The 14,098-nt window shown below is 53.3% G+C and overlaps 1 protein-coding gene across 1 annotated transcript; it reads left to right on the top strand.

Annotated features, from left to right (window-relative positions):
* The first annotated feature begins 1,281 nt into the window (after positions 1 to 1,281).
* Positions 1,282 to 12,846, top strand: Il21r (interleukin 21 receptor). The gene is made up of 8 exons (XM_057779617.1): positions 1,282 to 1,330; positions 5,190 to 5,292; positions 6,714 to 6,913; positions 7,799 to 7,956; positions 8,654 to 8,831; positions 9,516 to 9,624; positions 10,526 to 10,610; positions 12,109 to 12,846. Exons 1-8 carry the CDS (start codon positions 1,282 to 1,284, stop codon positions 12,844 to 12,846), a joined length of 1,620 nt encoding a protein of 539 aa, XP_057635600.1.
* The last annotated feature ends 1,252 nt before the right edge of the window (positions 12,847 to 14,098 follow it).

Below are 14,098 nucleotides of genomic sequence, written 5' to 3'. Positions count from 1 at the left end.
TCATATCTAGATTAACCCATTTCTAATGAGTGTAGCACCACGAAGTGGCGTCTTACCAAGAATATTCTTAACCTGCATCCATCTCAGAGAGGAGAGCTATGGCAATTGCCTGACTCAGCTTTCTTTCTCTCAGAATTCTGTTCTGTCTACTCCACCCACCTAAGGGCTGGCCTATCAAAGGCCAAGCAACAGATAGACAAATGACACTCCCACATCAATTAGAAGGCAAAGGCAGAAACAGTGAGTTCACAGGACCAAAATTAGCCTCGGTTACATGGTCAAGACTCTGTCTCAAGAGGGAAGGGAAGGAAAGAGGGGGAAACACACCCTTATGGGGAGAGGGAACGTGAGTAGCAACATTTAAACTAGGGTTGGAGTCAAATGTTTAAGGCTATTTATAGAAAATATTAAATATATAATTTTGAGAGTGAGGCATTTTGGAAGCCCCTTGGGTACACTGTTCTTGGGGTTCTGTTCTAGAAGCTTCTAGACTCTGCTGTAGCTCAGTCATCTTGGCGGTCTGTCAGAGCCTACGCTCGGCTTTCTTGCACATTACCTGGTTGAATTGTTACAAAGCTCTGGACAGGCCTCCATTGCTTCCTTTCATGAGGCTCAGAGACAGCAAGAGGCTGGCCTGGAGCACACAGCTGCCTATCTGAACTTTGGGCCTTTACTGTTTCTTTGATGATGGTCAGGTAGGCCAATTGGTACTGCTGGATCTAGGGGAACCCCAGATGAAGCATTGTCTTATTGTGGGGTCAGGATGGTGTCTGGGAAAAGCCATGTGTCTGACCAGATCTGTGCATGGGCCAGCTTCCCTCAAGGCCCTGATCCCAGCTCCATGCTGGAGGACCTAGCCTGCATGGGGTCCTTGAGCCCAGGAAGGTAGTCCCCCTGGGCTAGCACTTCCACAAGCAAAGGGCAGGAGGAGACTGGTGTTGGCCACCTATGGTTTGCTGCCCACAGTATCATCACGTCCTTGGTTCAACAAGGGCCTTTGTCCATCTCAGCTGGTCCGGGGGCTCCAGGCAGCTTTGGTCTTGCTCTCCTTGTGTGCCCCTGTAGGCTAGCTGGGCTTCCTTTTAGAATAAGAAGTACCCCTGTGGGCTAACCTTATCTTTAGTATTCAACATGGTGGGGGGAGCTTCTTTGTGAGCCTTGGACTGGTTGATCCTTTGATGTGGCAGGGACAGACCCTGTCATGGGAAGGCTAATCAGTGCCCGGTAGGAGCTGGTTCATCTCACATCCCACACACTTCTCTTGCAGGTCTGGGACACAGCATGCCACAGGGCTTGACTGCTCCCTTGCTCCTGCTGATCCTCCAGGGAGGTAAGTCTTAACCTCATGGCTGCAGTGGAGGATGGGTCCATCTCCTCCCACAAAACCGAGCATGGGCCACATGGTGCCGTAGGCTCCTGGTCATGGCCGCTGGCCGCTTACCCACAATCTACAGCCTCTGTCTACTTGACACCAAAGTTAAATGCCCCGTTTTTCACTAACCAGAACCCAGGGAACCAAAAGGCTCCAGTAAAGAGAAAGGCTCACCACCCTCATGGGAAGGAAGTCCTGCCCTTGGTCTAACCTTTGTTCTTCTTTGTGCAAGACTCCCACTTGGGCCAAGAACCTTCAGTAGGTGGGAGGGGAAGAGGGTGGGGACAGAGGACCAAACTTTGTAGTAGTCCCTGGGGGAGGCATCAGGGCTGCAAGAGTCCTGTTGAGGGCATTCTCTCCACCAAAAGCCAGAGGCTGTGTAGGCCACCCAAGTGAGGGGAACTTGACCTTCTGCAGACTCAGCAATATTTGCTCTGGTTTTTACCGAAATATCCAGTCCTTTAAATAGCTCCCCCAGGAAACAGGCCCAGCTTTTGATTTCCCTTTCTGGTGGCGACACCCTGCCTGCTCTGGAAATCCCTTTAGTGCCTGCACTGGGAGCAGGGTGTAAGAGTGTGGTTTGGGTAACAGAGCCCTGTCACACACTGAGGCTAGAATGTCGCCTCCCACTCCTCCTGTGGAGCTTGGCTACGTTGCCATTAGTGGAAGAGACAGAGAGAATGCAGACCCTGTGGAGATCCTGGGGATGGCTGCCTGGCACTAAGACATGGACAGGGCAATGGCTTCTGTGATGTGCTTGTCCTTCTAGCTTCGGAACCCCAGAAGGGACTGGGAGCAGTTGAGTGTATCTAATATCCCAGCCCTGGGGAGGTGGAGGCAGAGCTCAGGAGCACGCTGGCCTGGCTGCTTAGCCAAATTGGTGAGCTCCAGGCTGAGCGGGAGAGTCTACCTAAAAAACCTCTCTCTTCAACTCAAGTGTGCATGTGCTTGTTCACAAACTCACAAACATGGTCACATGTGTGTCTTTCACAGTCCCAGGGCTGGGTGCTCAAGGCAACAGTGCAGCGGGCTCTATGGTTAGTGAGGTTCAGCGTCTACTTCCAGTGTGGTGTTGGACCTCGTGTTTTTACGATGGGAGCCAGGATGGGGCAGAAAGGAGTTTTTATGGTGGGAGCCCCTCCCGCCACTCCTAACACCACTAGACCTGGGGACTCTAATGACCTCCTCACATGTTCTGTGGCCTGAGCGTTTGAGGGGACACATAGATCCTAATTTTAGCAGGGCCCCAGGCACCTGCTGTGCTGTTTGTTCGCTCATTCATTCATTCATCCATCCATCCATCCATCCATCCATCCATTCATTCTTTTTTTTTTTTTTTTTTTTGGTTTTTCGAGACAGGGTTTCTCTGTGGCTTTGGAGCCTGTCCTGGAACTAGCTCTGTAGACCAGGCTGGTCTCGAACTCACAGAGATCTGCCTGCCTCTGCCCCCAAGTGCTGGGATTAAAGGCGTGCGCCACCATTGCCCGGCTCTTTTTTGAGTTTTTGAGACAAGGTTTCAGTATGTACTCCTAATCCTCCTGCCTTAGCTCGCTGCTGTGTCAGGGGGCTGCTGTATGAGGTAGCTTATGTGTTACAGTCTTGACCTCACCTGAATACGGGTGTGGAGGCTGGGGACCTGTGCAGTCGGCTTAGGGATACTAGAGAGGCAATTTTAATCCTGGGGCTGTGGTCACCTAGTGAGGGTGCAGCTGCATCCTGTACCCTATAGTAACCTCTACGGGATGCCTGAGTGCCATCCAGTTGTGGGGAGTTGCCTGGCTTGTTCACTCACTCTGACCTTGGCAGCCACCTCTCAGCAGTCTGTGGGCTCTGCTCTGTCTGTCCCAGTGGCTTGTCCCGTCTCAAGTTAGGGTACAGCTCAGTGGTAGTATTTGTCTAGTGAGCACAAAGTCCTGGCTTCAGGTCCTGGCACTATATACTGTTCTCTTGCTTCTTCCCTTCCCTTCCCTTCCCTTCCCTTCCCTTCCCTTCCCTTCCCTTCCCTTCCCTTCCCTTCCCTTCCCTTCCCTTCCCTCCCCTCCCCTCCCCTTCCCTTCCCTTCCCCTCCCCTCCCCTCCCCTCCCCTCCCCCTCCCCTCCCCTCCCCTCCCCCTCCCCTCCCCTCCCCTCCCCTCCCCTTCCCCTCCCCTCCCCTCCCCTCCCCTCCCTTCCCTTCCCTTCCTTTCCCTTCCCTCTCCCTCTCCTCCCCTCTTCTCCCTTTCCCTTCCCTCTCCCCTCCTCCCCTCCCTCCCCTCCCTTCCCTCCCCTTCCTTTCCCTCCCTCCTTCCCTTTTCCCCTCCCCTCCCTTCCCTCCCCCTCCCTTCCCTCACTCCTTCCCTTCTCCCCTTCCCTCCCCTCCCTTCCCTCCCCTTCTCTTCATTTCCCTCCCTCCTTCCCTTCTCCCCTCCCCTCCCCTCCCTTCCCTTCCCCTCCCTCCCCTCCCTTCCCTTCCCTCCCTCCTTCCCCTTCTCCTCTCCTATATGTATGTGCTATGTATGTTGCCAAAGAGGCCAACTTGCAGGAGTCGGTTCTCGCCTTTCCCCATGTGAGTTCCAGGGATGGAAATCAATTTGTTAAACTTGGCAGTGAGCACTTTTATCCACTGAGCCCTCTCACTGGCTCTGTCTCCACAACTTCTGGTGGAAGCTACCTAAGAACTGCGTCTGCCAGGCGTTATGGCTGGGGGATGTTTTTTCCAGGGAACAGAGCTCAGCAGCCCGGGAAAGCTATCTATCCTTGGAGCCTTGGTGCTGTCCTCCACAGCCCAGGTCTAGTCTTGGAATCTAGGTTAGAACCCAGAAGTTGCCCACTGTTTCAGGGTCTTCACTGACGCAGAAGGAAGAAGCCACTGAAGATGAAGGTCTTTTAAGAAGTGCATTTCCAGGGTGTGGGGAGAAGATACGAGTGCTGGCATGCAGTTTTACAAAGCAAAATTCAAAATGGCTCTGCTCATTTGGCCAAACATTGAACAAAACTTGGACAATGACTCTTATTTTATTGTTTTCTTACGCATGTATACTGGATGCTAAGCCTAGTCCCTCTGCCTTGCCCCACTTACTTTCCCTTTTCCTGAACCTCCCTCAATTATTTTCTTTGTTCCCCTAGATGTCCTCCATAGCTGCAAACCTGATAGAGGCAGTAATATCTAGAGTTCTTATTATTTCGATTTAGTAATTAGTTAGATAGTTTTTCTTCCCTTTTGAGACAGGGTCTGGCTCTGGAGCCCAGGCTGACCTTGAACTAGCAATCCACCTGCCTCCGTTCCCCAAATGCTCAGAAGCCAGATGTGCCCCCATGTCTGCCACACCTGTCATTTGGAAAGTGAAACAAAAGGCTGGGGTGTTGGGGGAGGGGAGGGTAGAGGTGACTCTTCCAGCCAGCCCCTGCTGTGGCATTTACTTTGACCACATCTTGGTAGCCATGGGGTCATTGACAGTGACAGATAAACTGTCAACTGCAGAAGTCTCTCCCACTTTCACCGTCCTCACTAAACCCCTCCCCTCGTTGAAGCTGTAGGCTCAGACCATGACCCGTGCTCACTCCCTGGCCTCAGGGATCTGTCCATCTGCCTATGGGGAGTTCAGAGTGTCTGACCCTATGGTGGTCAGTGGCCCAGTTTCACATTAGAAGAACCTCATCACCATGACCAGTCGTGAAATGTTGGCGCTCACACAAGGAATTCCACTGATGAGGGTTCCTGGGTTCCAGGCTTTCAACCCAGCCTGTGACTCTACCCAAACTTGTCTTCAGCTTCAGACAGCTTGCCAAGGCCTTTCCAGTGTCTCTCACCTAAAAGGGCCTCTCTGCTATCCCTCCAGCTCGGTGCTGCCTGGACCTCACCTGCTACACTAACTATCTCTGGACTGTCACCTGTGTTCTGAAGACACAGACCCTCCACCCCTACACACTTACTCTCACCTGGTGAGTAGCCACGCCTCCCGAGCTGAGGAACTGCTTGGAGAGGGTGGTAGGATGGGAGGAACCCCGGGGTTGAGCTGACCTGTGGCCTGCTCATCAGGAAGTTTAACTACAAACAAAGGCCTGCCCCGCCCACCAGCAACATCACCCACCAAGACTGCAAGAGCGGAGAGCCAGGTCCCCACCTTACAGATGACTGAGCTCACAGGACTTGCTGGGATCACACAGATAGGAAAAAGACTGACCACACCCAGGGTTACCCCAAGGGTCAAACTCTCTTGCCCTCATAGACCTACTTAGGTTAGCAGCCCTGGTTAGCAGTCTCCAGTAATCTTATAAGCACCAAGTGCCCTCACCATAAATGATATTGAAATTATTGCTACCACGTTCCAGAGGAGGATGCTGAAGTTCAAAGTGGTTTAGCCGCTGGCTGGAAGTCTCTTAGCCAGTGTGCTCGTGATCCCATGTGCTGCTTAGGATAGAGACTGCTTGTCCTTCATGCCTTCATTCACTTTAAGTATATTACGTTCCTGCCAGACATGTTGTAAGGGCTGAGGAGCCAAACAAGACTCAAGACTGCAGGGTGTGGAGCCAGCGGTGGTCAGCTGAGGTGGTCAGTTGGGTTAGCCAGAGCACCCGCGGCAGCAGACACAGCACGTGTGAAGGCCATGGGGGAGCATGAACCACGAGTGTAGTTGAGCAGCTGCCTGTGACCTGAGCAGAGTGAGGGAAAAAGTAAACAGAGAAGTCGGTGGGTGTGTGAGGGCTGTCTGTGCTGCTGTGCTGCATGGGGAAGGGCAGCAGGTGTTAGGGAGCCTTGAAGGCCCTTCTGACTGCTGCCTGAGCAGGATGGAGCTCAGAGATGCTGGATGAGGGAGCGATACCAGGCTAGAGGCTTGCTTGGACAATGTTGTGCAGCAAGGTTTGTAGTACAGAAAATTTAGCAAAGAACTAAGTAAGTCTTCAGATCCACATTGGTCCTGGAGGGTGGCCATGTTCAGTCGCTGAACATTTTCAGAAGGAAGAAAATAAACTTCTGTGAGTCCATGTATATACTCTAAACCCCATCCTTGAGCTAAAGAACTAAAGCTTTCACTACTACCCCTCCTGACCAGTGCATAGGACAGCAGTCTGTAGGTCACTCACTGTGAGCAACAGAGACAAGTTTAGGCCCAAATTCCCAAAGCTGAGAGCTGCTGTCCTGGTCAAGGTACTGAGTGGCTGGTCCTCTGAGGCATGCAAGCTGCATCTGAACTCAGAGTGTGCTGGGTGCTGCAGGGAGGTCACTGTCCCTGGGAGAGGGCTGGATCATGACCCTCAACCTTACCTCCAGCCCCTCTCACCCTCGTGCTTCAAGTTCCTGCCCTGCCCCGGGCACTGAGCTTCACTGTCCCCATTCATGACTGGCCACTCTGTCCCTGAAGGCAAGATGAATACGAGGAACTACAGGACAAAGAAACCTCTTGCAGCCTGCACAGGTCGGACCACAACGCCACACACGTGCTGTATACATGTCACATGCCCTTATCTGGATTCATGGCCGACGACATTTTCATTGTCAACAAGATGAACCACTCTGACAACAGCTCCCAGGAATGTGGCAGCTTTGTCCTGGCTGAGAACAGTGAGTACCCACAAACCCAAGCTGAGGAGAACTCAGGACCCTTCTCTGACATCAAAGCAAGCTCTTCTCATGCCAGCAAAATCTACTGTCCTTAGAGTGTCCTTTCTAGATGCCCTGCTTTTAGTCATGGTTTGATATAGGATGTGGTCTAAATGTCTAAGTGGAGCATCACAGGCTTGGAAAGATGTGGGGCAGGACCCAGCTCAGCCCTCCCTGTCTGCCTAACTCTGATTTACCTTGGAAAGACCCCTTTTATGTGACCTAGGCTTTTGTTCCTAGTCATGAGCACCAGTCAGCTAACACGGAATGCTCCCAGCTGAATGGGAGGGGCCTAAGGTTAGGAGGGCCCCAGGGTGGATATGGCTGCAGCTGTCCCTAGAGCCTAGGCTGGGCAAAGGAGGGGTCTGGAGCAGCAGTTTTGGTACATGGCAGAGTGTGTATCTGTTTATGCATCTGTATGTGATAGGGGGCACCTTGCTTAGGCATTTTCCACATTAGGCATTAACATCAAATCTTAAGAAACTTCCTTCAGCCGTCTGGATTTCCAGCATTTGCTTTTTCTTTTCCTTAGCGGGACTGTGCTGGGCCCGAGTCCTGGCTCCAGCCTTTAAGCCTGGGAATACTCTCTCGTTTCCCATAGTCCCCAGTCCTGCTTCACTGTATTGATGCTTCACCTAGATCTAGTCCAAGGGAATAGGGGCTGTGACCAGGGACTGCTTTGTTCAAAGCCGCGCAGGGCCTTTGAGGAATGTAGGGCGCGGGGGTGGGGTGGGAGGGGGAGGGGGGAGGTGAGGTGGGGTAGGAGGGGGAATGGGGGGGGGAGGGGGACAACTCTGCTTCCTGTAGGTTCTTACCCTGTTTCATCTTCCTGGGTCTTCCTTCAAGTCAAGCCAGCTCGCCCTTTCAATGTGACAGTGACCTTCTCTGGACGTTACGATATCTCCTGGCATTCAGATTATTATGAAGACCCTGCCTTCTACGTGCTGAGGGGCAAGCTACAATATGAGCTGCAGTATCGGAACCTCGGAGACCCCTATGCTATGGTGAGGCGGCAGGGCACGGGGTGGAGCAGCAGGCGTAGGTAGGCAGGCCCCAGCAGAGCGGGGGCAAGGAACGGGACTTGGCATTCCCTCCCAGCCTGTAACCTTCTCTTACCTCCTCCCTGGGCCAGGGTACCCCTCTATGTCTCCACCTTGACTTCTCTTCTATAGCCTACCTCAGTTACAGTGGGGCAAGGTTGGAGCATTGCCCTTGCTTTGAATGGGAAGGCTCCTTAAAGAGGGCGCATCTGGAAGGTTCCAGAATGGCCCACTGTTTAGACAGAGCCTTGGGCTTCTAGAATTATACATCTATTAGAATGGCTCTTGTTGAAGATTTCAATAAAGGGATCGTCTAGAATGTTCCCTGGGAGGCTTCTCTAGCCGTCCATTGATAAGATGGTTTACTGAGGGACTTCCAGAGGTACACTGCTGAGGATGTCCTATGTCATCTAAGACATGGAGCCCAGGGGCTGTCTGTGGAGCTTCTGGTTAATAATGTGCAGGGGTGCCCATGGTTACTCTCAGAACATTGTCAGTTGGGGGTGGGTCCACTGCTACAGAGAGAGCTATTTTTCCAGGTAGCTCTAGTCAGGGATGCATGCTACCTGTGGAGCCTGCCTGCTTACTCCTGTGGAAGGACTTTGCACCCCATTGATGACTTGGGTGACTACAGAGCTTCGCGTTCCTTCCATCTTGGCAGAGGCCGGTGACCAAGCTGATCTCAGTGGACTCAAATAACGTCTCCCTTCTCCCTGAAGATTTCCACAAAGACTCCACCTACCAGCTGCAGGTGCGGGCAGCACCCCAGCCAGGCACTTTATTCAAGGGGACCTGGAGTGAGTGGAGTGACCCTGTCATCTTTCAGACCCAGGCTGGGGGTAAGTGTGACGTGGATGGGAACCCCTATGTCTGGTACTGACTCTTGTCCTGATGCAGCTTTCTCAAGGCCTGAGGTTCCCCCGCATGGCTGGGAGGTGTGTGCTCTGTTATCCGTCCCCCGACGCAGACACTCATCTTTGCGAGGGGAGCTGCTGCGTCTGATGGTGCATTTGACTCCTAACTCTGAAAGGGGAATCATTGCCCCATTTTACAGAAGAGAAAGCTAAGGCTTAGAGAGATGACATCACTTTCCTGGGATGAGAATAAAATTCCTGATAGAATCAACTTGACAGAGTATAAGGGTTATTTTAGCTTCTGGTTTGGCTCATGATTGTAAGGCCCTGTTGCACTGCGGGGAGTGTATGCCACTGTTTACTTCATGGTAACCAGGAAGCAAAGACAGAGGAAGGGATGGGGTCCCAACATACCTTTAGTGTGTCTGTAATGACCTAACCATCTCCCACTAGACTCGGAGTCCTAAGGTCCTACAATCTTCCAGTAGCATCCAGGTTGGGACCATACCTCTGACACAGGAGCCTTTGGGGGAAGGGTCATTTGACAGAGGAAGAGATCAGACCCCAGCTTCCTCCCAGCCTTCCATCCAACCCAACCATGCTCCATACACCCACCCACATTCTTCTGGGAGACTTTTCTGTTGGATCCATGGTTTGCTCTCTATGCAGAGCCCGAGGCAGACTTGGACCCTCACCTGCTGCTGCTGCTGCTGTTCCTTCTGTTTGTCTTGGTGCCCTGCCTGATTTTCTTGGGTCTGAAGGTGGACCTGCCTTGGAGGTGAGGCCAGGGGCTCAGGGAGACAGAAAAGGGGTCAGCTTGGGTCACAGCCTCTCCAACCAAGACCTGTTCTGTCTGGGCAGGGGGCTTGGTGAGAGCTGTGACACCAGTGAACAGCGTGTATGTTCTATGTGCTGGACATGGCAGACAGAGCTCTTGCCCCTGCTCCATGACAGCTGTGAGAGCCTGGCACACTGCAGACACCCCCACTCTTCAGACAGGGGAAACGGAAGCACAGGGTAGCCAAGCTACTTGCCCAAAGTCACAGAACTATGGTGTGGCAAGGGTAGGGAAGAAACTTCATGTTCTTTGAGGGGATCTTGACCCGGACCTTGTCCAGAGAGTGAACTTGGAGGCCCAAGGGGTGATCACTCACCCTGCCCATCCCTTCGTTTCAGCTTAAAGGTGGCCTGGGATTTGCTTTCCATACAGGGCTTCCGTTCTGCATGCCATGGAGAGAAAGGAGGCTGCTGATTCAAAACAGAATGTACCACCTCGGCACCAGCAGTGTGGCAGACTGCTGTGTGCAGTCCTTTGATAAGCGATAGAGTGGGGCTCTGCACACTCATTTTGTTCCCCTTCAGTGAGATACTCAAAGACAGAGACAGAGAATATGGAAGGGAGAGACCAGGGTGCTCATCACAGTTGGTGGCAGCCTGGGGTTCTCTCGCCCCCCACCATGGTAGATGAGGAAGTCAAGGCCCCAGAGGGCAGTGTGCGCCTAGCCCACAATAGATGCCAGGGGCAGGAACTTGAGCATCTGCAGGAAGCTTGGGGGTGAGGGTAACTGCTGCTTCCGTTTTACTGATGGGTGGGCAGGAAGGTGCCTGGCAGTAGAAGCTGTTGCTTCTGCAGGAGAGAGGCCAGACCACAAGGGCTTTACACACCCCTTTCTTTGCAGACTTTGGAAGAAGGTTTGGGTACCAGTGCCCAGCCCTGAGAGTTTCTTCCAGCCCCTGTACAAGGAACACAGCGGGAACTTCAAGGTGAGACACTTTGGATGCACCCTTTGGATGTTTACCCTTTGGGGGAGCCCTAATAACTCTCACCCTAACCCCAGTACTGCTCTGTGAGTCCAGAGTATTCAAAACCTGACCTGGAACCAGGCCTCAGTTTCCCTATTCTGTGAGGTGCAGAATTGGTCTTAGACTTAGGCATTGTGATGCATTTCCAGCTTAGAGTTACTGTGAAAGTGGGCAAGCTGGGTGGCCCTTGGGTGCATGAGCTAGGTGCCTGTGGTTTCCTGTGGTGACTTTGATCTGTGGTGGGAACGAATCTTACCTGGGAAGGACCTGCCCTATCCCACAGCACATCCCTCTCCCTGCCAAGTACAGCTGCCACTACTGTCATTTCGGAGTATCTGCCCTGCACTGCTGTGCAAAGCCAGCAGGGAGGGTGCCCTGGAGAGAGGATGTGATGTCAGGGAACAGCACTTGCTGCAGCCCATGGAGGTCAGAGCAGCAGGGCACCCAAGGAACAGCTGCTGCACACCTGGTCTGTGGCTCTGCCTGTACTGTAGCCCTTGCAGTGAGTTCCCAGCAGCCCTCTGGGTCTCCAGGAGGAGGCCCAGGCTCAGAGGGACCAGTGGGCCTTTCAGAAAGGGCAAGGGCGCGCCCACACCCCTTCTTACCCCGAAACACAGCATTGCTGCCTGCTATGCTGTGCTGATGTTGCTGTTGATCTTGTATATCTTGCCTTGTCAGCAAACAAACATTACCTCACTCAATCCTCAAGACACTGCCATGGGTGGGACCATCCCATAGCAGACAGAAATGAGACATAGAGGGCAAGGGCCTAACTCAAGGTCACACAGTTCAGAAGTGATCCCAGGTCAGGGATAGGGGAACATTGTGGTTCTGAAATGTTCTTTTCAGGGGACCTTCTCACACCAGGGTGATCCCTGTCAACTCAGTGGAGGCTCCCCTATTGTCATCAATATCCTGGCAGGCAATGGGCAAGAGGGTTCTCAAGGCTCTGGGGCCGCTGTGTCTGTCCAGCATCCCCTAAAGGCCTTTCCGCATATCTGGTTACTGATTCGCTCCCTCCATAGACGTTTATGGCTGACCTGCTGTGTGCCGGTACTGAGGACACAGCTGTGAGCGGGCTGAGTGCTCGCTGTAGTGCGGATACATAGCAGAGCTGTAAAGGCTTGTGTCGAAAGACAGGATATGGGTGGGGCCCCTTAGACCTCGGGACTCAGGAGCCTGGTGCCAGCACCCAGCCGATCCTACGCTGGGGCACTGGTTACTAATGTGAAGGCAGTCCATCCTTACTGCAGGTGGGGACACAGGCCCTGAAAGAGAAGGACAGCATTGGGGGCCCACAGGACAAGGGTTCATCATGGTCCTGTCTGTCTCTCTGCTGGTGTCTTGTTCCTCTGTTCTCCCTGTCTCTGGCCCGTCTCTATGTCCCAGCGTCCACGCGTCTTTGACTCTGTTCACACCCAAGCATCTGCCTCAGCCGATGACTGTCTCTTTCTCATAGAAATGGGTGGATACCCCTTTCACGGCCTCTAGCCTGGAGCTGACACCACAGAGTCCCACAGCAACCTCAGTCCTACAAGTGCATGACAGCTGTTCGCCCTCATACCCAGCCAAGGAAAAGAAGTTCCTGGGGCTGCCAGGCCTGGAGGAGCAGCTGGAGTGTGATGGGACGTCTGAGCTTGGCCACTGCTGCACAGTCCCCTTGGCAGCCGGCCCAGGCCCCTCCGCCTACAGTGAGGAGAAAGACCGGCCATATGGTCTGGTGTCCATCGACACAGTGACTGTGGGGGATGCAGAGGGACCATGTGCCTGGCCCTATGGCTGTGAGGATGACGGCTACCCAGCCCTGAACCTGGATGCTGGTCCAGAGTCTGGCCCTAATGCAGAGGATCTGCTCTTGGTCACAAACACCACTTTTCTGTCCTGTGGCTGTGTCTCAAGTGGTGGCCTCAGGCTGGGAGGTACCCCAGGCAGCCTCCTGGACAGGTTGAGGCTGCCCCTTGCTCAGGAAAGGGACTGGACAGCAGGCCCACCCTGGAGAACGGGATCCCCAGGAGGGGGCTCTGAGAGTGAGGCGGGCTCACCCCCTGGCCTGGACATGGACACTTTTGACAGCGGCTTTGCAGGATCAGACTGTGGCAGCCCTGTGGAGAGTGATGAAGGGCCCCCTCGCAGCTATATACGCCAGTGGGTGGTCAGGACCCCTCCACCTGTGGACAGCGGCTCCCAGGCCAGCTAGCATACAAAACTAGCTGCCATAAGAAGGGGCCAGAAGTGGGCGGGCTTTCGAGCCTGCCATTTACAGTGTGAATATGTAGGTATGTGTGTGTCCATGTGTGGCTCGGGTGCGCGTTCCCACATCCTTGTGTGAGAAATGCCTGTACATGCCTTGTGTTCACGGTCATACCTGTGTGTGTCTGCCTGAGCTCACTGTGTACATGCGTGAGTATAGGTGTCTCTTAGACATGAGCCTCTGACTCCTCCCCTGCAGAAGTGTGGGGTGGCCACAGTCAATGTCTAGAGACTGGTTCCGGTTCCTGCCCCAGGGCACTATCACCACACCCAGCCCTGTCAGGTGCCACCTCCAAGAAGCTATGAAGTCCAGGCTGTTATGATCTTCTCTCCTGGGGCAGGGAATAGAGTGAGCCTACAGCATCTACTGGAGTGGGAAGATTTTGGGGGAACCTAGGGCTGTAACTGTGAACCCCAGTACAGGTGGCCCCAGGCTATGCATCTTGGAGAAGCCCTTTCTGAACTCTGCAGGCTTCGCTTTCCTGGGCATTAGGAATGGTGTGGCTGCCCTGGCTCAGCCCTATGCAGTTCGCAGCCCCTTCCAGCTTCTTGATTTTTGTGGCTTTTAAGACCAAGTGCATGCCCCGAGAAGGGAGAATGGGAAAAGGCAGCCTACACCCACAGCCTGGGTACATATGGAGAATCCTGCCACGGGCACTCAGTGGGATTTTGGGCTGTGACATACACAGCCCAGTCCTCAGAAGCAGTACCACCAACCAAGGTTTTTTTTGTTTTTGTTTTTGTTTTTTGGGTTTTTTCCTTATTAAAAACAAAATTCCTGTAAGTACTCAGGGAATATTTATCAAATATCAGGCATGGGGAGAGGGTACAGAGTGCGTTACTCACAGAACCCTCTTTATGAGACCCAGAGTTCAGGGGACACAAGGGAGCCATCAAGAAACAGCTTCTAGGGGCTGGAAAGATGACTCAGTGGTTACGGGCTGCTCTTCCAGAGGGCCTGGGTTCAATTCCCAGCACCCACATGGCAGCTCACAAGCTGTTCCAGGGAACCCGAAACCCATGGCAAAACACTAATGCACATTAGAGAGAGAGGGGGTGGGAAGGAGAAGAAGGAGAAGGAAGGAAGGAAGGAAGGAAGGAAGGAAGGAAGGAAGGAAGGAAGGAAGGTAGGAAGGAAAAGGAAGGAAAGGAAAAGGAAGGAAGAAGTAGCTTCTGGGCACTCTGTAGCCAGTACCTGC

Source organism: Chionomys nivalis, chromosome 8 (assembly GCF_950005125.1).
Source record: "Chionomys nivalis chromosome 8, mChiNiv1.1, whole genome shotgun sequence".
Classification (NCBI taxonomy): domain Eukaryota; kingdom Metazoa; phylum Chordata; class Mammalia; order Rodentia; family Cricetidae; genus Chionomys; species Chionomys nivalis.
The sequence above is the reverse complement of the archived record's forward strand: the minus strand, read 5'-3'. Positions and strand labels throughout refer to the sequence as shown.

Excerpts from the sequence above, each read along its gene's own strand:
- Il21r (XM_057779617.1), top strand. The coding sequence starts at position 1,282 with ATGCCACAGGGCTTGACTGCTCCCTTGCTCCTGCTGATCCTCCAGGGA. Across the intron at positions 9,625-10,525 it reads AAGGTGGACCTGCCTTGGAG|ACTTTGGAAGAAGGTTTGGG; the intron begins GTGAGGCCAGGG and ends CTTTCTTTGCAG. Across the intron at positions 10,611-12,108 it reads AACACAGCGGGAACTTCAAG|AAATGGGTGGATACCCCTTT; the intron begins GTGAGACACTTT and ends TCTTTCTCATAG.